Source organism: Ursus maritimus, unplaced genomic scaffold (genome assembly GCF_017311325.1).
Source record: "Ursus maritimus isolate PB19 unplaced genomic scaffold, ASM1731132v1 scaffold_5, whole genome shotgun sequence".
NCBI classification, from domain to species: Eukaryota; Metazoa; Chordata; class Mammalia; order Carnivora; family Ursidae; genus Ursus; species Ursus maritimus.
This window is the reverse complement of record NW_024426663.1, coordinates 14788296-14811360: the sequence shown is the minus strand read 5'-3', so window position 1 is coordinate 14811360 and position 23065 is coordinate 14788296. Positions and strand designations below refer to the sequence as shown.

General features: G+C 34.6%; 1 protein-coding gene across 1 annotated transcript in view; it reads right to left on the bottom strand.

Moving 5' to 3' along the window:
- The window catches only part of TTC37 (tetratricopeptide repeat domain 37), a 77345-nt gene that overhangs the window by 45773 nt on the left and 8507 nt on the right, over positions 1 to 23065 (bottom strand). Inside the window, exons 3-17 of the mRNA XM_008700875.2 lie at positions 21943 to 22033; positions 19972 to 20115; positions 18616 to 18707; positions 18103 to 18178; positions 17416 to 17556; positions 15092 to 15190; positions 14875 to 14983; positions 8737 to 8877; positions 6805 to 6906; positions 5850 to 5989; positions 3643 to 3729; positions 3275 to 3378; positions 2649 to 2775; positions 1600 to 1779; positions 1173 to 1297 (exon numbers count right to left, since the gene is read on the bottom strand). Coding sequence (XP_008699097.1) covers positions 1173 to 1297; positions 1600 to 1779; positions 2649 to 2775; positions 3275 to 3378; positions 3643 to 3729; positions 5850 to 5989; positions 6805 to 6906; positions 8737 to 8877; positions 14875 to 14983; positions 15092 to 15190; positions 17416 to 17556; positions 18103 to 18178; positions 18616 to 18707; positions 19972 to 20115; positions 21943 to 22032 — 1757 coding nt within the window. The 5' untranslated portion in view covers position 22033. The remainder of the gene's footprint in view (positions 1 to 1172; positions 1298 to 1599; positions 1780 to 2648; positions 2776 to 3274; positions 3379 to 3642; positions 3730 to 5849; positions 5990 to 6804; positions 6907 to 8736; positions 8878 to 14874; positions 14984 to 15091; positions 15191 to 17415; positions 17557 to 18102; positions 18179 to 18615; positions 18708 to 19971; positions 20116 to 21942; positions 22034 to 23065) is intronic.

Sequence of the window (23065 nt, the reverse complement as noted above, 5' to 3'; positions counted from 1 at the left end):
TCCAAATATACATATATATTTGTTAATGTTTTCACAAATTAGAGGAAAAAAATAACTGTGTTACAACGATTTGTTAGTTCACAAAAAAGGTACTTTCTAATCCTTTCTAGAAAGAAAATATACAAGGCTTATAATTAATTGTGATCATTCACATTTAAGTATTCATTTTAAGTTTTCAGTGTGACTGTAGTAATAAATGAAATTTATCTCTTGTAGTACAACCAAAAAACTTTATATACAGACTGAGGTCTTATAAACTTAATTAAATTGATAGAGAGATGCTATATTCTCATTACTAGGAAATGCCAAGGCTCTGTTACACTTCCTTGTAAACAGAAAGTCTTTGTTTTTTTAAATTGAAGTACAGCTGACGTACAATAGTATATTAGTTTCAGGTGTATAACATACTGATTTGAAATTTACAGACACTATGAAATGTTCACCATGATAAGTGTAGTTGATAAGTGTAGTTACCATCTATCACCAAAGTTATTACAACATGACTGACTATATTCCATATGCTGTACTTTTCACCCCTGTGACTTATTTATTTTATAATGGGAAGTCTGTACCACTTAATCCCCTTCACCTATCTCTCTTATTATTATGAATTTATTATTTTTAAATATATTTTATTTATTCTTTTTTTTAAAGTAAGCTCTATGCCCAACATGGGGCTTAAACTCACAAACTTGAGATCAAGAGTCGCATGCTCCACCAACTGAGCCAGCCAGGCTCCTCTATTTCATTTATTCTTAAGTATAGTTCAAACCAAAAGACTAAAAACAAGCTGCACCACATGCATGTGAAGCTGGCAAATGTACTTCCTGCCCCAAAACAAAGCGTGTCATTGGGAGAACAACAAAGGTATCAGCCTCAGCTTTTTAACATTCTTTAAGTTTCCACTGAGAACCTATTATATGTATAACACCAGGAAGACTTCACTTCATTAGAATGGCTACCTCCTTAACAAATGGACATCATTGCATCCATTTTTGCAATTCAGTGCCTTGCAGATAATAACAACCAATCAATTATAAATAAATTTTGCCATTTCTTCTCTCAAAATATAACCTGGATTGAGGCAACTTGTAAAGTCCACTTTGTGTATAAACAGAGTTTAATTTAAGGAACCAATATGCTAATAGTTTAAATATAATAAGGTGCCTTACTCAGCCACCGCTTGAGAATGCTGACCAGCTTTCAAATAGTATAGTCCTCGCCTGAGCCAGGCCCATTTTGCCGTTCCAGCACTTGCCTTTTGAGTTACTGTTGTTAGGATAGCTAAGGCAGTTTCCTGAAATTAAGAAAAGACTAATAATAGAGATCTCAAGTTTCAGAAAAATACAAAACACCTATGTAAAGTACCCAAACATATTTTCATTTACTGCTTCCAATTTTTTAAACTTATACTGGTATATACTCAACTTATTTCAAAAATAAGTGAGGAGTAATGTAATGTCTGCCAATGAAAAGAAAATTCACTCCACAAGCAGTGGCAAAAATTTTTCTATTGCCTCTACAAAGAAAAATAAAACATAATAACTTTCAGGTACACACATATAAAAATATTTCTAAGTGTTTAAGTATTAGACATACCATCTCTTCAAGCTCCACGCTTAAGTCAACTGCTGCAGCTCCAGACTCAGCATCAGTATCATCTAATTCAAAAGCTTTCCTGTAACAGCCACGGGCTCTGTTTTTATCTCCTACCACATCTCTGTAGTAATGACCTAAATAGCAGAAGACTTTGCCCATGTATGTATCCAGTCTGGCAGCCTTTGAAATAAAGATTGATAGCAACACAATATTAAAGTTTGTGTGGTTCTCTTTAAAAACACAAAAAATAAAAACACAGGTTAAAAGAAAAATGGAACACTTTTGTTAAACATAGAAAAATATGCCAACACATCCCTTAATGTAAGATTTAAAGCAACAAAAAAGATGGTTGTCACTGCTTATAGAATGCAAACAAGTGTAAAAATATTATTTCTTTGTTAAAAAGAAATGTGAAATTAGAGTTATTACATTAACCTTCTTTCATGCATCAAAATAAGAATGTAAGACTTTTAGATCTACAACATCTAAAATATAAGAAATTAAACATCTAGAAGTATATATGCACATAATATTACAGTGGAAATTACCTAAAAACAATGTATTTCTCCAGAGATAATTATGTATCATCTTCTATAATGTGTGTTTCTGAAATAAGTAACTTTTACATTTTTTATTTTCTCCTTGAAAACCCACATAACATTCTCACAAAACCTAATGCGTGAGAGATGAAACACCAAAAAAAGTTCAGTTAAAAAAAACAAAAACAAAAACCAGTTTGGGGTGCCTGGGTGCCACAGTCAGTTAAGCGTCCTACTCCTGGTTTCAGCTCAGATCATGATCTCACAGTTGTGAGACAGAGGCCCGCACTGGACTCAGTACTCAGTGTGGAGTCTGCTTGAGATTCTCTCTCTCCCTCTCCCTCTGCCCCTCCCACTCATGCTCTTGCTCTCTCTAAAATAAATAAATTAAAAATAAATGAATAAAACAGTTCAGAAAACAGTAATTTGAAATACCTAACTTATATGATTATTATTTATGATTTTATTACAAATCCATTTCAACTAAGAATTGAATAGCATTTGTTTTACCTTTAGAAAGTGGGTAAGAGCCTTTGTTTTATCTTTCCTTGTTTCTTCATCCATGAACCAATATGTTAACCCAAGGTGGTAATGATATTCAGCAACTTCAGCATCTTTCTCAAGAGCTCTCTGAAAACTAAGTCACCAAAGGAAAGTAAAAAGATACATAGAACACACACACACGCACACGCACGCACAGGCACACACACACACACATGCACACAATGTAGGAAATTCCCTGTTGGGACAAAGTTTGAGTGATTCAAAAATGCTAAATCAGAAGTAAGTTATTACTTTAGAATTTAGATTATAATGAGAAAAAATATTATTTGAAGAGGAGCTTATAAAAGCACAGTGGCCTTTTAGCTTTACCAATGTGCTAAGCATTTAGAAGGACACATCAAACACTGTATCTACTCACTGACCATTATGATCAGCTAGTTAAATTTCACACCCATGATAGAATTTTCTTACAGATACTGTGCTACATGTTAAACACATTTCTTAAAGATACTAACACACAGATCAAATTTATATGAAATGGATCTTTATCAAACCTACTCATTTTGAATTGTTGAGAAATATAATACATGAAGATATGACTACATCTATGAGCAATCTAAACATATCCTTACCATTTCTCTGCTCGTAGATAGTCCTTTTTGGTAAAATGAATCAAAGCCTCCAGGGCATGAACTTCAGCTAGGTCAGGGTAGGAAGAGAGAAGGTCTTCCATAATCTATAAAGTAGATATCTGTCAATTCTTTATCCAAATTAAGTCACTTGTAGTTAAAAAAATTTCCAATTGGGGAACCTGGGTGGCTCAGTTATTTAAGCACCTGAGTCTTGGTTTTGGCTCAGGGCATGACCTCAAGGTTGTGAGATTGAGCCCCATATCAGGCTCTCTGCTGTGAGTGGGCCTGCTTGAGATTCTCTCTCTCTCTCTCTCCTTTTGCCCCTTCCCCACCAAAAAAATTCCCAGTTTGAATGGAAAAAAACCAACCTTTGAAGCTTCATCTAATGAGCCTTTGTTCAGATAGGCCAAGCTTTTAAGAACCAAAAGTCCTGGGATATTATTTGCATCAGAAACCTAGAAAATAATTGTAAAGAAATTAAGTCTATTTCAACACAAAGAAGCAATGTTTGCTTTAATTAAAGAATGACCATAGAAGAGCATAGAGTAAAGGCACACAGGTCCTGATTTTTATCACTATGAACAAATTCATTCTTTGTAATGTTTTTATTACAGAAAATTTCAAAAACATATCAAAAAATTAGAGAATAGTACAATAATCCCACATGTACTCATTATCCAGCTTCAAAATTATTAACTCAAAGTCAATCTTTTCTCATCCACACCTCTATCCATTTCACTACACTGCTGCTTAGATTATCCCAGATATTATAACTTTTCATCCGATACTTTAGCATATTTAAAAAGTTCATTTTTATATAACATAAATGTACTACCATTGCAAACACCTAGACAAAACCAACAATACATCCTTAGTATCATCAAAAAATCAGCAAGTGTTCAAATTTCTCAGTTGCTCATAAAATATTTTAAGAATTTATTTGTTTTAATCAAAATCCAAATAAGGTACATCCATTTCAAGAGGCTGATGTCTCTTGAATCTCCCTCAATCTATAGGGCTCCCTTCCATTTTTTTCCTCCCTTACAATTTAATTGTTGAAAAATATGGGCTGCTTCTCACAATTTCTCACAGCCTGGATTTTACTGAATATATTCTCACGGTCCTGTTATGCTCTTTGGTCCCCTGTATCTCCCATAAATTAGTAGTTAGGCCTCAACACTTAATATGATTCAAGTTGGATGCTTTGGCAGGAATGCCTCNNNNTGTGCACGCACTTGGTTATTTTACTTGGGTGACGTTAGTTAGCAACCACTGATCTTCAATGCCTAGACCTATTAATTCATTATGGATTGCAAACTGGTGATTTTCTAATTCTGTATTTCTTCCTTCCTTATTGATGGAATACTTAAAAAAAAATCTCCCTCCTCTCATTACCTATTTGATTATTCTGAGGAAAAGTTCATAAAGGAAAGGCAGGATAAATACTTTGAATCTTTCCAAATGGTTCCTTGGCATCCTCCAGAGTTTTTTACTGAGGATGTTTTATTGATTTTTTTGTATTGTATCATCTTGAATACATGAATTTAAACATATTTGATATCTTTACATCCACTGTAGATACTGGTGCTCAAACTCCCCCTTTAGCCAGTGACAACCAAACCATGGTAGTTCCTAGCCTTTCTAATATAATTCTAGTAGGCTTTCATAGTTTCCTTGCTTTCTAGCATTCTAAGATGTCCTGAGCTCATCCTATACATTTTCTGTTTCAGACCTGGACTTCATCAACTCTCCAAGAAACTTTTCTTTTTGTGTGTGGAAAAAAAAAAAAAGTTGGAAAGACCTCCTCAAAGCATTCATACAAAATACAAAATACGTTACTGGTAGAAGATAAGTAGAAAATAAGAAATTAAGATATTAGTTCTTGAAGGATTCTGACAACTGTTCTAATTTTAGTGAAATATTATGAAATGCAAAGCCCTTTGAAATATACAAAACAATGATATTTTAAAAATTCAAAACCTCACAATAAACTGAGTGATATAATTTTAATTTTAGATAAAAAATAGTCTTTATCTGACAAAAATATTTAAAAGCACCATGCTGTTATAATTCATAATTTACTAGTTTTTTGCCAGGGATTTTCAAATTGCTTGAACCAAAAACATTAAGAAATAGGATTCCTTCTTAAATATCAATCTCCTTCTGTTTTATTAAACTGAAAAACAAATAAACAATACTGTCTACTACGAAGCTACTGTGTTCTTCATTGTTCTTAGCAATAATCTATGAACTCTTTATTGGAGGAAAAAATTTAGAATCCTAAATTAATAATAATCAAGTAGTAACAGCCTAAGAGGCCAAAAAGAGAAAAGGAGAATAAGAACAAAACTAAAGAAAGAAATTGCACCATATGAAGAACACTGTAAGTACTTAACCAAAAGGCAAACAAATAACTTCAGTAATTTCCAAGTGTGTGAATGATTTAGAAAATGCAGATGTGGTGAATTCATACCGCTAACGCAAAATCTGTTTAAAAGTAAATATAAGGAGAGAGTGGTTGATGCCTGGTTGACTGGAAAAAAAAAAGTTGAAGGGAAAAACCCAGTAAGACTACCTGATCAAGAGTACAAATTGCTTCCACTGAAGATTCATAATCTGAGAGCTTAATCAAAGCCTCTGCTTTCAAACGGAGACAAAGATTCTTCTGATGAAGACTGCGACCAGACACACCAAGATTATCTATGTTCTTCAGAGCTGACAAAATTAAGGATATCTGAATGAAGACAACCATATTACTTCATTTTTTTCTTCTTGTTAAGGGTAATAAAAAATAAACTGGAGACACGATAAGAATAAATTGCCAAAACAATATACATGAAGAATAATTCAGAGCCAAATATAAATTCTTCCCTGAATTCTTTATGGAAATATCTGCATTTAAAACGATCTAAATTTAAAATCTCTATCTTTACGTAACATATAACACGAACATCCTGAAATACAATGGCTATCTATATCGGCTACATAACAAAGGTTAGCCAAAGCATCAGTAAAAAACTTAGCGAATTAGGGATACTAAGGGAAAAGAAATTTAATTCAAATGGACCAGGATGAACTGTCTCTCAACTGCAGAGGCTACGCCACCAGCTGGGTCAAGAGCAGTGAGCCACTTTTTATGATTTCCTATCCCCTCACGTGACCCATCTGATCACATTCAAATAGGCTCCAGATGCCTAAGACTTCTCTTATTTACATCAGAGGAATCAAAAACTCCTGAAGTCCTGGACACACCAGAAACTGCCTTGTTACAATGACAGAGCACCTCCACACAAGCCTAAACTGACTGTCAAAATTCCAAGTGCAGGGATCCTTTGAAAAATACTTATTGTTAGTTTAAAAGAAAATATACTACATGCATATACCCTTGGCATTATTTAACCACCTCAATGAAATTTAGATTAGTAAATTAAAATACAAAATAAAGCATGTAAGTTTCTTTAAACCACTGTCTTTTTCTCTTTTAATATGAAAAGAAACAGGGTTGGTCACCCTACAGATGTCAGGAATACCTTGATTGCATGAAAGAACAGCTTCCTTAGGTCTGTGCATTTTAACCTGAGCTTCTGCCAGATGATACCATCCAGTTGTGCAAAGAGGGCTTTCCTTTAACCCTAAAAGGATAAAAGCAATCACAAAATCCAAGCTTTCTATGACTACAAAGATAAATGGCAACACCATCTACTCCCCAAATCGGATCCCTTCTCTCTCTTGTCTCTCATAAATAATCATTCACAATACTGATTCCACGCCCCAATCCATTTCTCTACCACCCCTACCTCAGCTCCCAGCTCCCCCATCTTTATCCCAGATCACTGCAAGTGCTTGCCACCCACTCCAATTCATTCTCTACACTGTAGCCAGAATATCTCTATAAAAACAAATGGAATTATGAAATTCACCTGCTTAAAGCCTTCCAGAGGTTCCCAGCTGCCATTAGGATAACATGCAAACTCCTTCACAAGGTGTGCAAGGCCCCTTTCCAATCTCCCTTCTTGACTCTTCCTGCTCCCATAGATCATTCTCAATCTTGCTGAACTACCCTGAATTCCAGCCGTGCTCTTAGTCTCAGGCTATTTCAGCTCTTGGCTTGAAATGCTCCTCCCACCCTAAGCTTGTATTTGTTATTCAGATCTCTATTTGAATGTAAGTTCATCCAGAAACATCATACCTGACAAAACTAAGTTTAAGATTCCTAAGGATTTGGGGGGGGGGGAGAATATATATATCTATATACATAAAATAATTATGTTGTGTGTGTGTGTGTATATATATGTAATTACCCTTACTTTATTAATGAAAACACTGAGACAGAGAATTTAATTAGTTTTTTCAAGGTCTTGAAATCAGCGAGTGGCAGAGTTGGAATCCAGACCTAAGCAGACTCCAGAGTGTGTATTTTTTTCACTTCTATCTTAAATATATATTCCTCAAAGAAAGGCCCAAAGATAACTGCCTGCTGACTATGTTAGCTAGGATGTAAGGGGGAGTTGTTCAGATCAGAGGGTTGAAAGTTATGAGCAGGAGGAGGAGGGGAAGGGACAAAAACAGGGAAGGAATGTGTTTTGTTTCGTACAACCAGCAGATCCTACCCAGGAACCTGCTAGATGCTTTACCTGATTGCCTCTTGCATAAGCCAGTTGGAGCCACTTTGGAGCTGAGGGCCTGTACTAACACCCACCTGAGTGATTCTGAAGTTACCTTTAGCTCATTATAATAATAAGATTTATTGTTATGGATGGGGTTTTTGGCCATTTTTGGAACATACAATGTATGCACTAGCATGCTGACATGCTAGGCATATGTAGCTCAACCAAAGTGCCTAATTTTTTTTTTTTTTAAAGATTTATTTACTTGACAGAGAGAGACAGCGAGAGAGGGAACACAAGCAAAGCGAGTGGGAGAGGGAGAAGCAGGCTTCCCACTCGAGCAGGGAGCTGGATGAGGGCTCGATCCCAGGACCCTGGGATCACGCCTGAGCCGAAGGCAGACGCTTAACAGCTGAGCCACCAAGGTGCCCCGCAAAGTGCCTAATTAATAGCCTATGGACTCATTATCTTGAAAATAAAGCATGGGAGCAGGAAAGGGCAAGAAATCAGACTTGAGAGGATTGCAAACCTTGTGAAGGAGTTTGCATGTTATCCTAAGGGCAGCTGAAAACCCTTGGAAGGTTTTAAACAGGGGAAGAGAATATGAATATGTTGTTTCTTAATGTATACACCAGCCCTCTACCCCTGCCCCCTAATATACTGAATAAAAGCTTCCTGTACTAACCCCACAGGGAGACACTGCCTTAAGGGCTATTTCCCGGTCTTCTTACTTGTGACAAATGTTGCTTCAACACTTCCTTAAGTTGTGTTCAATTTAATGCACCCAAAGCAGTGATACCCTTGAGTTTGGTTACAACTATACCTCATGTTACATGCTCTACACTGTACACTTACCTTCTGTTAGGTTCCTAACAGCATCTTCATACTTTTTGTCTTGTAATGCTTTAATGCCTAAACCAATGAAGCCTGGGCCACTTTTGGAATCCATTTCCACTAGTCTGCAACAATACTGCTGTCCTTCCTCAGTAAGACTACCTGGAAATAAAGAAATAAAGAAAAGTTATTAGCATACATACTCCAAATTTCCAATTGCCAAAACATATATACTTCAAGTTCAAATGCTGTCTTACATCCTCCACCATATCCTGACTCCAGGAATTCAAAACTTAAATAGACCAACAAATACCAAAAAAATATTAACATATCATTAAAAAATTATGCTTCTTCATCTTCTTAAGTATCAGCAGTAGAAACCACCTTGCAGGATGCCAAATCGAGTGGATTCTTCCAGAATCCTACGACCAAAAGACAGGCTACTTGTCAAGATACTGTACAAAAACTTGGTCACATTTTTCTTAGGTTTACAAGTTCAGCAGTACATTTCTGCATTATTTCAAAAACTTTCTTTTCCTATATAAGTTAATGGTTAAACCTATGTAACAGTCGTCCAATGCCTATATTTGTTTCAAATTTATTTTGGTAAAATAATTTAGTTTAGAAAACACTATTTATTTTGTTATATTTCCATTTTCTCCAACCTCAATCTCAGGATTTCCATTCCCAGAAAAGCATAAAAATAAGTAGAAAATATGATTTCTGTTTTGAGAATAAACTGTGAAGAGTACTCAGCACTTTAATAAATTGCTTAACCATGTAAGAAAATTCTTAAAAACTAATTAAGATAAACTACAACTTGAAGCAATAAATACAGGAACAAATAAAAATAACTTGTTAGAAAAAGCAGCTTGATACTTTACAATCTATATAAAACTTATGCCCCCAGACCACATGTGGAACCACTCTTTTAGTCTCAGATGTCAAAGATAAATTCCTTGCATGTTACCATTTAGGTTATATATTTCAAATTTTTCAAAACCAGATACATACCAGTGCATAATCCATGATATTATACATTGATTTAGAAGTTCCAGTTAGTACCAAAAATTCAAAGAATTCTTAACAGCTAAAGAATTCAAACTTAGATACTGTTAGGTGAGATATGAAAACAAAGTGGAAGAAATACTACTTTTTTTTTTTACTTAGCAAGTATAAAAGGCCTGAGCCAGCTATTATTATCCTTCTAGACATGAATTTCCTTCTATCAACCTGTTCTCGCTATGGCTTCCATAAATGTAATTTCCAAAAGCAGACATGCCTAGTTTCATACACCTTCCTTCTCCCAAGCAAACCAATGGGATTTTTTCCTCCCCTTTTCAACCAGTGGTATTGTCTAAACTAGACAACAGAATCACCTGGAGATGCTAATCCCCACTCTCAAAGTTTCTGATTTTAATGTTAGACCTGAAAGCTGACACTTCTAACAAGTTCTCAAATGATACTGATGCTACAGGTTCAGAGACTACTTTAAGAACCGCAGGCCAAGAGTATTTACCAACACCATATACTACCTTTATTGTTAGTCTTATATATACACTATAGTTGCTACCTCTGTAGCTAAACAGTAACTTCTGGAGGGTAGGGACTAGCATGGTATCTTGTACCCAGTAGGCATCCATTAAATACTGTAATGATTCTTTAAGAATACCATTATGAATTAATGTACCAAAAGGCTTAGTCTGTTAATAAGTAATGGCTGAGAACTACTATGGAAAATTAAAAATCTTCACCATTCTAAAAAAGAAAATAAAATGGCTATTAAAATTTTACCTTCAATTTCTAGCCATCTGAGTCAGAACTATCTTACTCCATAGAAATGTAATTCATGAGAGTACCTAGGCTACATAAACTGCCCTTATTATAGAGAACACACCTGTGATGGAAAGAAAAGCCAATCATGCATCATCCCAAGGATCATCCATATGCACGGTACCTAAAAACTTACAGATGAAAATTGTTTCTAAAAAGCTAAGATGAACATGAAAAATTTCTAAATAAGATAAATCTTCCTTAATACCTGAGAGCACAATTACAGAAACCATAAGACATTTGGGGAGACTATGTTCTAGCCCTTGGGAAATGTACTCTCTACATATGACCAAGAACAAATGACATTTAGAGGAATCTTCTCTAGTGCTCCCAAAACTATCAACAGTAGTAACAACATCACTGATCCTTTGTAGAGGCAAGGGATAGTCCAAAGCTTCAATTGTCAATCCTCTTCTCCATACTAACTCTTGTTGAATGCTAGCTAAATAATACATGGAGGATAGAAACAGAGAGGAAATACACTTGATTTCTTTTTTGAATTGAAAATCATTTCTTTAACTTACCTGCTCTTTTTAATATTTAAAAGATTCTAAGATTCCAGACTTAACAACTTTAAAACAAGTTTGACAAATTATTTTTATTTGTCAATAAGGCAAGCTAGTTTTGGGGCTGATGAATGCTAAATCTCTAAGAATAAAAGGTGCTCTGAAGAGATTCAGGGTAGATGGCAAATAATACCTATGAGAATTCTATTTCCTAAAGTTAACCACAAAAAAAAGGTGATTTTTAAAAGTAACATTAATTGCTGACATCACAAAGAAACTGATCACTACTATAGAATTTTTCTTTTAAATAAACCTAGCTTGAGGGAAAAAAAAAACAAAACGGCACGTATTCAATTCTTTATTTTCATCCGAATTTTCTAACATTTCCAGAGCACAAAATCTTAAGCTCTTTCATGTTTGGATTTGAAGAACCAAGCTTTCTTATCCTCCCCCATTTCAAATATAAAGGAAAATAAAATAAACCGAAAAGGTCACTTAGCATGAAATAACATTTCATCAGCTGACAACTGTGAAAGCTATTCACTACTTGTTATGTGAAGCTTTATAAACTGAGTCATTTTGAAAATGAATCTTCAAGTCTCAACATGTAAAGGAGGACAAAGGAGAATGAAATACATTTATCCCCAGTGGAAGAGAACCCAGTGATTAACTGCTGTGAAGTAGCAAATTCCGCAGATACTAAAACACACTGGGGGAGGATAGGTCAGCCTTTAAATACCTTACAGTTTCAGAAGTTCTTCATACACAGAAAGTTTGGAGCAATGAAAAGAAAACAAGAAATCATTAAGCACAGCTTCTTACTGTCTGGCATTAACTGTTCAACTTTTACCCCCAGAATAATGCTTTACCTTAGAAAGTACCTAAGCCTGAATGGCTCCATCCCATAAACTCTCATAACCAATGATTGTAGTCTACAGAGAAAAAACTCTTCCTTGTGTGTAAATATCCACCTATCCCACCTACCCCCTCCCCTTTACCAGGATATAAATCTTTCTTTCTTCCAATTCTGCAAAATACCCTCTCCAGGAATGATTTTTTTCATATAAACCAACACACTCTCTAATCATTCGGTACAATCCATTTGCTATCTCTTTATTCTAGAACGCTTTGTCAAATACTGAATTTATGTGCAAAACTCTACAGACTTTGTTGACTTAATTTCTTCTATAATTTTGTAGGGTTTTTTTTTTTTTTTAATAAAGGGCCATGCTTAATCAAAAACTCCAATGTTATAGGCATATGTGTACTTATTGAGAAAGCATTCAATCAGTCCTCAAAAAGAAATTTCAAGTATCCTCTTGTGTCATTTGGCATACAACCAGGTCAAGAATGAGGGAATAGTACAAACCATTAATAGCTGAAAGAAAATAGAGAGAGAAAAAAAAAAAGGGTGAACACCAGCCATTAATTACTCAATAGCAATTGTAATAGCAGAAAAAGGGTGGAGGAATGGGTACCAGAGACCAAGTATGAAATCAGCCCATTCATCTTGGGAATGTATTGGGACTCATGTTAAAATGTGAAGAAACTAGTTGAATTCTGGAACTGTACCCTGTCAATGGGGGGGAAAAACCCCAAAATTCACAAACATGCTCTTCATATTGAAAGTCTCTAACTATGTCTCATCCTCCTTGATCTTAACGCAAAGGTCACAATGTTAACTAGCCCTCTCTTCTTGAACCTCCTACTAGGCAACACTACTTCAATTCTTCTCCTAGTCCTCTAAAAGCTTACCAACCCCTTTGTATGCTTCTTCCTCCTCCTCTCCCTTAAATGCAGTCAGCCAAATCCCTGGATTATTTCTTTTAGTATCTGCTAACCACTTCTTCCTACTCTTTTCCCATCATTGAAATCTAAGTTCCAATTCAATCACTTTGGTTAGAAAAGATAGCCCTAATAAAAACCTCCTAATCATATAGTTAGTTGCTCAATCTGGCAGTACAGATCTCCTTTCTGAAATGCTCTTTCTTGCCTTCTCTGTTGCTTTACAACATCCCCGCTTCTCTGTTTTCTACCTTCCTCTTTCCCTCCCTTTCCCTTCAAGCCAGCCAGCACCACCCAAGACACAATTTTCAGCTTTTTGCTCTTTAGTCATCCTCTGAAGTCATCCACTCCACTTCACTTCACTTCAATCTACAGGCAAGCGATTTCCAAACCTTATGTCTAGCCTTTGTATTGATCTCCCATCTACAAGCCGGATGGGCATTTTTCCCTTTGAATGTCCACTAACCTCTCCTCTCCACAACGCAACTTTTTTATGGCTGATTATTCCACATTAGGCCAACTTTTCAAGACAGCTAAAAGTAAAATTATTTTCTTCTTCCCTTTACCTCTTAACAAATCTCTTCTATTTTTTTCATTCATCTGTTACTTTCTATTGCCACTATCATAGTCCCAGTTCATTCATTCCCGAGAGCATTTCGTCTATCCAATCTAGTCTACCTTCTATACGACCTATCCCGCATACCATATTAATTTGACTTTATATTTCATAAATTGATTTGCTACATTTAGTATTTCTTCTCTCACATTAGTGAAAAGTACTCTTACAAATCTATCTCTGACTCAGTTAAAGTAATGGGGATCCACTTACTTCTCAACAAAAAAATCCAACACTTAAGGTAATAGTTCTGAATTTTAATTCAGACACTGGGGGTGGAAGTACTAGTAGAACTTAGAAGGCAAAGTTAAAGTGGGGAGAGCCAAGATAGATGCAATGATACTTTTCCAACAGGCACTTTCCCTCAATTACCTCTATCACTAGTTTTCAACAATTTTTCTATAATGAGACCTGTGATGGTCATTCACATACAAAACATTCCCAGGTGTATACTCATTTAGCAACAAAATGAAAACAATTAAATTAGTAAAGCTCTACAAACTTTATAATCACTAACACATTGGTGCTGGTACTGTTATTTCTATTTCAGTGAGTGATTACTGTGAACTTTGTTCATTCACTGGATACAGGCATGGACAGGAGTGATAGTTAAATTATGTAAAAATCTATTCAGCACAGATACTGACATAAAGGGCAGAGGCTGGTGTGAAAAGCAATTGGGTCAACCTCCTGTAAACTGACTGAACACCAGCCCTGGGCGCGAGACATCCGCAGGCACAGGTTCTGGCAACTCCAGTAGGCTGGCTTTCATCAGCTCTCTCGCCTCCCCCATAAGAAAAGACACAAAGAAGAGCACAAGGCATAAGCTAAGACATACTCTCTGACTTGAATCTGCTCTATTTCATTAAAAAAGGAGCTCCTTCACAAACTTCATTACTTTATAGTATTATAGCATCTATAACCATGTCCTTGTGACGTTATAACATCAACGCTGAGAATGTAGGACAGTCATAGACCTAGGCAATATAGTCCAACCTTCTCAACCAAAATCTGTCTTATTCCTTCCACTAGAGCAAATAAAACTATTTTACTATTCCCAAAAATTTCAACCTAGTTCCATACCTCTGCTCAGGCCATCTAGAGTACCTTTTACCTCCTCCTATTTATCTAATTTGTATGGAAAATTTAAGATTTTCTTCAATTCCCACCTTCCAGAAGACTTTATTGATCAACAATGAACTCAGTAATTCATAATCCCTCTGTATCATTATACTTTCCTACACTTATTAGTCTCTTCATGTGCAGAAAGACAACACACTGTACTTCCTTTTCTGTCCAGAAATACTCAAACAATACCTTACACAGGGTAAGCACTGAAACAGGTTTTGATTGATAGCAACAACACTCCTGTATGTTCATACACTTCAAGAACACACAATATAATAGGGAAGAAATTACCTGATTCAATTAAATGCAAACAAAGCACTTCTAATGGATATTGTACAGTGGGATAGATGTTTATCATTCCTTCACAGGCCTTCTTCAATCTAGCAGTCTCATGAGGAAACTTGAAAACATAAAAGTAAAATAAACTAAGTAATAGTAAAATATACTTGTGAACACTTTCCTAATTAGAATATAAAAGTCACATTAGAGATTTTAAAAATCAACTTACTTTGGATAAACAGTGAATGAAATGTCTATAAAGTACTTGGTGATCTTCACTAGGAATCTTATCTGATAAGTCCAGTGCATTCTCAAAAGCAGTTAAAAGCTGAAACAAACAAAAAAGCTATCATCTTTAGCAAACTGAAATGACAAACGTAATAAATAGTTGAATGTATAAGACTCACTTATACAATATACCACCTCAACTAACAAACAGCAAATGTATTTTATTGTCTCATATTTTCCTATACTATATATTGTCTGGCCCTGACAATTTCAATGTGGAAAGAAACATCTATGCAAGGTTTAGAATATAGTCTAGCTCCAACTGGCCAGGAGACTGCACTGAACTAATGAGAGATAACTATAAATTAGCATCATGAATTTAACAAAACATCCTTGTAAGTGCTTGCTGTTCCCTGTAAAGTAGTCAACTGGAGAGGTACAGTCTTATTTATATACCAGTGTAACTGCAACTATTCAGATCATTTTTAAAACACCTCTATTGAAATCACCAGTATGTTCCTTAGAACATTTTCAATGGTGGCAAATCTTCAATCTTAAACACATTTACGAAAAAAAAAAAAAAGTTCTACTTTTGTCAAAAGAAAACTAGAAATATGACTAAACTATAACAAAATCACTTCTTATCCAGTATTACCAAATGACTTTGCAGAGAATTCCAAAATAAGCTTTCTGATTGTGTTTTGAGCAAGAACAACAATACTAGAATCCAGATCAAGCACTTTAAGGATACCATTCATTTAGTTACATAAGTTATAACTTTTTTTAAAAATGAATTTCCATGACTTTATTTTTCTTACTTTTATTTTTTAAAGTAGGCACCACACCCAGTGGGGCTTGAACTCATGACCCTCATATCAAGACCTTAGCTGAGATCAAAAGTCATACATTTAAATGACTGAGCTACCCATGAGCCCCTCCATGACTTTAAAATGAAAACTCGTAATACAGTTCACTACTACAAATTTCTTTGTGAAGTATGGTATAAAGTCTACATAAATAGGGGAAATTTTACTCCTCTGATAAAGTTAATAATCTTACAAAAAGGGAAGCCTAACTTATGCAGTTTAGCGCAAGGGGTTTAAAAAAATTGCAATGCAACTAATCCATCTGGAAAACAGGTGATATATTTTTTTCTGAACACACTTAAATAAGCAAAATTATCATTAGAATTCAAGATGAAAATAAGCCCACCCCGAAATCCTCTTATCTTATTTTTAACAGTTAAAAATCAATTCTTAAAGTGACAAGCATAATTAGTTCTCTTTCATGGAGGAGCATAGTACAGATAATTTAAAAAAAATTTTTACTTACTTTGGTATTTGGTATATGTTTGATATTCTGGTAACTTATGGTTTTTCAAGGAAAACAATGAATTCATAATACTAAGATATGATTTAAGAGAAGTTTGCAAATCACCTAATTTTGTCACTGCTCAATTTTTTTTCCACAACTAAATCTATACACAGATAAATCAACATACAAACAAATGCAAATCATATTCTTCTATTTTTATCTCCAGCATTTAGGACACTGCCTGACATATATAGTAGATTCTATATAAAATAAATATTTTCTGGAAAAAGGATTAATGAATCAAAAAACATACAAAAAATGAACTTCTCATCCTATATTCAGTCTATAATTGCTTACTTTAAAAAGTCCATTTGAATTTCACAAGTATACACTGAATGCCTATGTACGATAAAAGAAGTTAAGTTTACTTTTAAATTTACAAATATACAAAAGTAGAATGGAGATGTTTTCCAATTACAGTTCAAAATCAATGGATTATTTTATAGTCTTTTTAAAAATTCTTTTCAATTACTTCAAATCAAAACACTAAAATGGAATATTTCTAGATATAAGTACCCTAAATAAATACTTTAAACGAAATATTCTGAGTTGCTAAACCTCAACGTAATTTAGTACTCTTACTTCACAAACATAAAGAAACATACCTTTAAACATACCTTTAAGTAAGTACAACTTTTTAGATATTACAGCAGTTTTGCGAAAGCCAATTTCAGTTTCTTTTTCACAGTGATTAAATTACTAATTGACTGTGGATTCTTATGAACACAAGGAGGTAAATTATGATACCCTAAACACCAAGTCCACTCTGTCCAGACTTAGTATGAAACTGCAGGCCAGTAATTCTGACTGTATCAGCAAGAACCTCTATGAATTTAAAACTGAACACTTATAAAACACTTTTCTACATTACACCATTATGTTTCCATTTGCTAAATTCAATTAAATGATCAATTTCATGATACAAACTGTAGGGAATAAATGGGGCAATACCAATTGCTGGGTTTCATTATTCTGATCCTCAGTACTCTCAGCTAGCAACTGAGTCAATTTCCTCCACAGCTGATGAAGCTCTTGGTTGTCTGCACCTTCCTCCTGCCGTGTCTTTATCAATTTGTGCCATGTTCGGGCTACCTATCAAGAAGGAGATTTAAATGTTTTTTTTAATCTTAAATATAATAAATGCCAATTAAAATATAAAATCTATGAATAAAAATATTTTTCATCTGCTAATATGTAAAAATAGCAAAAGCACAGAAGTTCATCTACTATGAACTCCACAAGAAATAAGGTGACTGGGCAAATCCACACAGCCTTTATATTAGAAGTACAACTGAGATACCAGAGTGGAAACAGGTATAATGACTACATGTCCCAATCCTCGTAACTCATAGCATCAGCTATGGACACACCACAAATCCGTCACTAAATTCTACAGATGATGCTTTTACTTCTTTTATTTATCCCTGCCCAGTTTCAAACAGGTTTGGAAGTTAGGATAACTAAAACTTGCATTTTAATTTAGTTTCAAAACAATGTAAGTTGTAATATCTCTCTATATTCTTTCAATATCATGCTACATATTAATTTTTTTAATTTTCCCTTAAGCTAAATGAAAGGTTTCTTCTAATAATGGCTTTAGTAAAAGAAGTCTACTTCCCCAGCAAATCATTAACCAACCTCTACGTGTTTCTTTTCTTGGTAATATAGATCCACAAGTTTCTTACAGACATCGCACCACTTCTGTTTGTCAACACTTAGAATAAAAAATTAAAAAAAAAAAAAAAAGGATTTTGAATCTGATTAATGAAAACAACCAAGGTCTTAAGACACTAAAATTAAAATATCCCAATGCTACTGTCAGGTACTATTTTAAATTAGAACATATCCTCTTTCATAACACAGGAAAATTTTATAAAATGAACCTCTCATTGAAAAAGAAAAGGTTTAAGAAATAATATCTTCCATTATATTAACTGAAAATTATATCAAAGTTCCCAAATTAGTCAATCCTCTTACTAATAGTGTTTTGACTCTGTTTCAATCACAATCAAAAGATTCTGTAACAATGGTATGAAAGAAAAATGCTTCTCAATTCCCAATAAAAGTTTGGAGTACTTCTATGTAAGATTTAATCAGTTTATTCGAATTAAAGCTTTTAAAGACACTGGCCTTTCCCCATACAATGATTACCTTTCATAAAGATCCAGGAGCTTCTGGTAAACACCAGGTAAGTCATCCTTAGCATTTATGTGATTACATTTCTCATACAAGCTTGCTAACCCCTAAAATAGGAAACAGTAGAGATTATTCTTCTAAAAAGTCTAATGCTCACACATTCATTTTGCTAAATAAAGTGACGATCTATAAAGATTACTTATGATAAAGAAAATTATAATTTACAAATAAAGTAATATGTCTGGGATTTGCTTCCAAATAATTAGGGGTGGGAGAAAGTAGATGAAAGTACAGATGAAAAAATACTGGCCACGTGTGGATTTTTACTGAAGCTAGGTGATTGCCAGAGGGGCTCATTATACCATTCTCTTCACTTCTGAAAATATATTTGAAGCGGGGCATCCAGGTTGCTCAGTCAGTTAAGTGTGCAACTCTTGATTTTTAGCTCGGGTCATGATCTCAAGGTCTTGGGATCAAGCCCTGCATCAAGATCCATGCTCAGCAGGGAGTCTGCTTGAGGATTCTCTCTCCCTCTTTCCCTCTGCACCCCCCACTCATGCATGAGTACATGCACGTGTTCTCTCTGTCTCAAATAAATAAATCTTCAAAAAAAGCTTTGAAAATATATTTGAAGTGTTTCACAACAAAAAACTTAACTCTTAAGGCATTACTATATGACACTACTTTTATATGGTCAAAATAAAAAAAAATCCAAGTAATTTGTGGAACCTGTCGTCTTTGCTTCAAAGAAAGATCAGATTTCTTAAATCAATCAATACATAATAAAAGCAGGCACCTCTTTAAGTGTGTTACCAGATACTCCACTCCATGTTCTTGTTCACATAAACATGAGACAAACAGGTTCATGTTCTCCCAAGCCTACTGCCTACTATTAATCACAATTTCTAAGATGTGATTGAGATATGAAACAAACTTATTAAATATGAAAAAGTTGGGGAAGCCAATAAAAAAAATGAAGAACATTAAAAAAGAAAAAAGAATTTCACTTGTACTCAATATATAAACTTGCAAATTTTTTCTATTTTACCTTTAGAAAACATATTAATATACATTTCTTTTCCCTTGAATAAGCATAAAGAATATTCTTGGTAAGTCTTTCATATGCACACATAATTAAATTAGAGATTTATATAATCATATTTCAATTCCAATCCTCACCTTTGGAAATAATCCATTGGGTTGGATGTCAAATAATGTTAAATAGGACCATTGGCCTTTTTTTAAATTTAAAATTTTTTTCTTCTGTGGGGTAAATAAAGGTTTAAGCGCTTTTTTAAAAGCTGCTACCTATATTTTAAAAAATGGGACAAAAAATTCTTTACCATAATACAGGAAAAAATTTCTACATACCTGCCAAGCCAGTAATTGGTCTGGTTCTAGTTCAGCAGCTTTCTTATAGGCACCCTGGGCCTGATCAGGTTGTTCTAACTCGGCTGCAGCAACACCAATAAAAACCCAGGCATTATAGTTATTTTTCTCTTGTTTTAACACTGTCTGATAAAAAAAAAATTAAAAAACAGGTCATTAAATTTTAAAAGCTAATGAACAAACAACAACTAAAAGACTGTGTACTTGAGTGTCAGAAAATCTGGATCTACCACTAACTAGGAGATCTTAAGAAAGCCACTTAACCTCTCTGGTCTTCAGTTTCCTCAAGGAGAGAAGGAGCTGGAGTGGATCAGTAATTGTAAGGAGTCCAAAATATGAGGAATATTTTTTAAAAGCTGCCCAACCAATGCTGATGCCTCCATCAAATGCCTCCCCAAGCTCCTTGAAAATACTATGTATAAAAAGAAGACTAAGACTATTCATACCACCCAACCATTTTGCCTGCCCCCACTCCACACTGCCACCCATCAACTCACAAAACTGTTTTCCGTATAGGTTCACCCTAACCAATGCTCACATTTTCCTTCACTATGATAACATTTCCTACTATCAGACAGATTTTTCATTGAAATAACAGGGTAGGAAGGTAAACTGATCCCAATGTGACATACCAAATATGTTCAAAATAAATAGCAGCAATGAATGTTAAAATACCACCTGTCAATGAGAATAAAAATTATATGTAGAGCTACTGCTTTCAGAAAGAACAGCTACTGGCTAATGTAAAAGTTTGAAACAGAAAAAGATGTTCTAGTGACAGAAAACAAAACTGGTAGCTAAAATGAAATTAGCTCTTAAGATTTTACATATTCTGGGAAAATAAGAATATTTCCATGAACTGAGACAGATTATTGTGTTTCTATGCATCCACATGACACTTGTAGCAATCTCTCACCACTCCATAGCACAAATTCCATTCTATCCAACAACGCTGTCTCCCAAAAAACTAACAACAAGATAACTACTAAAGTTGACGATTCTTTAACCTCTGATATGTCCAATTAGGTGACCTCCCCTTATTCGACTATGGCTCCACTTCTCAATTCTCATCTCTCCTTTCCCAGCTTAGACTTCGTTGACCCATCACTGTCCTCTCTCCCTTGCAAACATCCTCAACTCCTTTGCCTCTCTTTCTTATCACCTTTCTCAACATCCATACTTGAATCCCAGCACGCCCATTTCTAAGCTTGAGTAGCTGAACATGAAGGGAGAAACTACACAACTCAGTTCAGTGATTTTACTTCAATAACATGAAACTTCAAATGAACATTCATTAGGGCCTGGCAATCCTTTCAATCCTCACTAGTAAGTTAAATAACAACTACTTCATACCTTCTTTCATCCCAAACCTCCTATCTAATTCTTCCTCTACTTTCAGCTTATACTTTTATAAGAAAATAGAAGACATGAGAGGAGAACAGTCCTCTCTTCCTACCCCCAAATCTACAAATCTGACAGTATATGGATTTACACCTATCTTCCCCCCTGCTAAGATGGAGAGAGTATCAAAGACCTCCCTCTCAAGCTCAGGATCCCATCCTCTCTCACTCCTACCCTTACACTCTCTCTCCTGCACATTCAATTTCTCCCTCTGGACAGGTACATTCCCCTCAGCACCTTACAGAGGAGCTTTAGAATCTTGAGTCTCCCATTCACAAACCAAATAGAATTACACTGTCAAATTACCATTAAAGAATGAAAACTTTATGATACAGTAGTGCTCCATAATACAACCCATCATAAGATACAAAACATTCAGATTTTAAGAGTCTGACTTTGGAGTATGGCCAATGTAGTTTTCTAACAGTCGACTAAACAATCTAACCACTTTTGTTATGTTTAGACAATAAATGATACACATATTACAAATCCATAATGCCTGTAAATGGGTAACATACTTCTACTGTGGAATAAAAAAAATATATCAGTTACCTTACAATGTTTCAAAGCTTCTTTGTATTCTTTGTTTCTGATTGCATCTCTGGCACTTTTTAGAGCAGTCTTTACTTCCTTGCTGGACATCCTGTGGAAATAAAAAGACCGAGTGAACCTACAATAATACCAATAAACTTAACTATCTGAAAAACGCACATGTAGTTCCTTCTATCTGGAACGCTCTTTCCACTCTAAGGTCCCTAGCGTATTCTCTCTCCTCTTCAGATTTTTCCTCAAATGTCACTTGCTCAGTGAAACCTTGGCTGGCCACACTACTTAAAATTTCAACCCTTCCTCCCCCCACACCCAAGCACACAAAATTCCCTTGACCCCCTCCCTAACATTAGCATCTTATACACTATATATCTTACTTATTTTATTTATTATCTTTTCCCCAAACCCACCAGCATGTAAATGCCATGTAGGCAGGGACTTTTGTCTGTGGTTGTTGTTGCGAACTGCTGCATTGCCAGCACCTAGTATCTGACAAATTGTATACATTAATAAATACTTGTTGAAAGTCCGTTGTATTTGAGTTATACTCATTCTTCATATAGTAGCTAAAACACAGATGATCTAATGGACTAGGACCCAAAACACAGGTGTGAATCTCAATCCAATTCTACACCAAGGAAGATTTAATAGAATAAGTCCAAATCGCAAAGTAAAAAACGAATACAAATTAATTTCAGTAACTTTGATGATGTAAGAGCATAAGAAAGCATTCTGTTTTAATGCTGGTTTCTGTAAAATATAAATCAGGATATTAACTTTTTTCACAGTAAGAGTCACTGTCGAGTTGTAGCAATATAATATTCTTTGAAGAGGAATAAATGCAATGTTTACGCTTAAATGAAGGTGATGAATATGCTAGGGGATTATGCACTAATTTCAACCATAAAAAGATATTTCAATTGGTAGACAAAGTATTTCTTCATTTAATTTAAGCTATGTTAATTTAATTTTAAATAACCTAATATATTTTAAGATTTTACAACTTATTCAGATTTACCAGTAAACAATTCAAATCCAATCACAACTCCATGTTGAAGAAAAGACACACTTGTATTTTTTGACAACTCCATTGAACTCTAATCTCTTCAGGAAACAAAACTGGGTA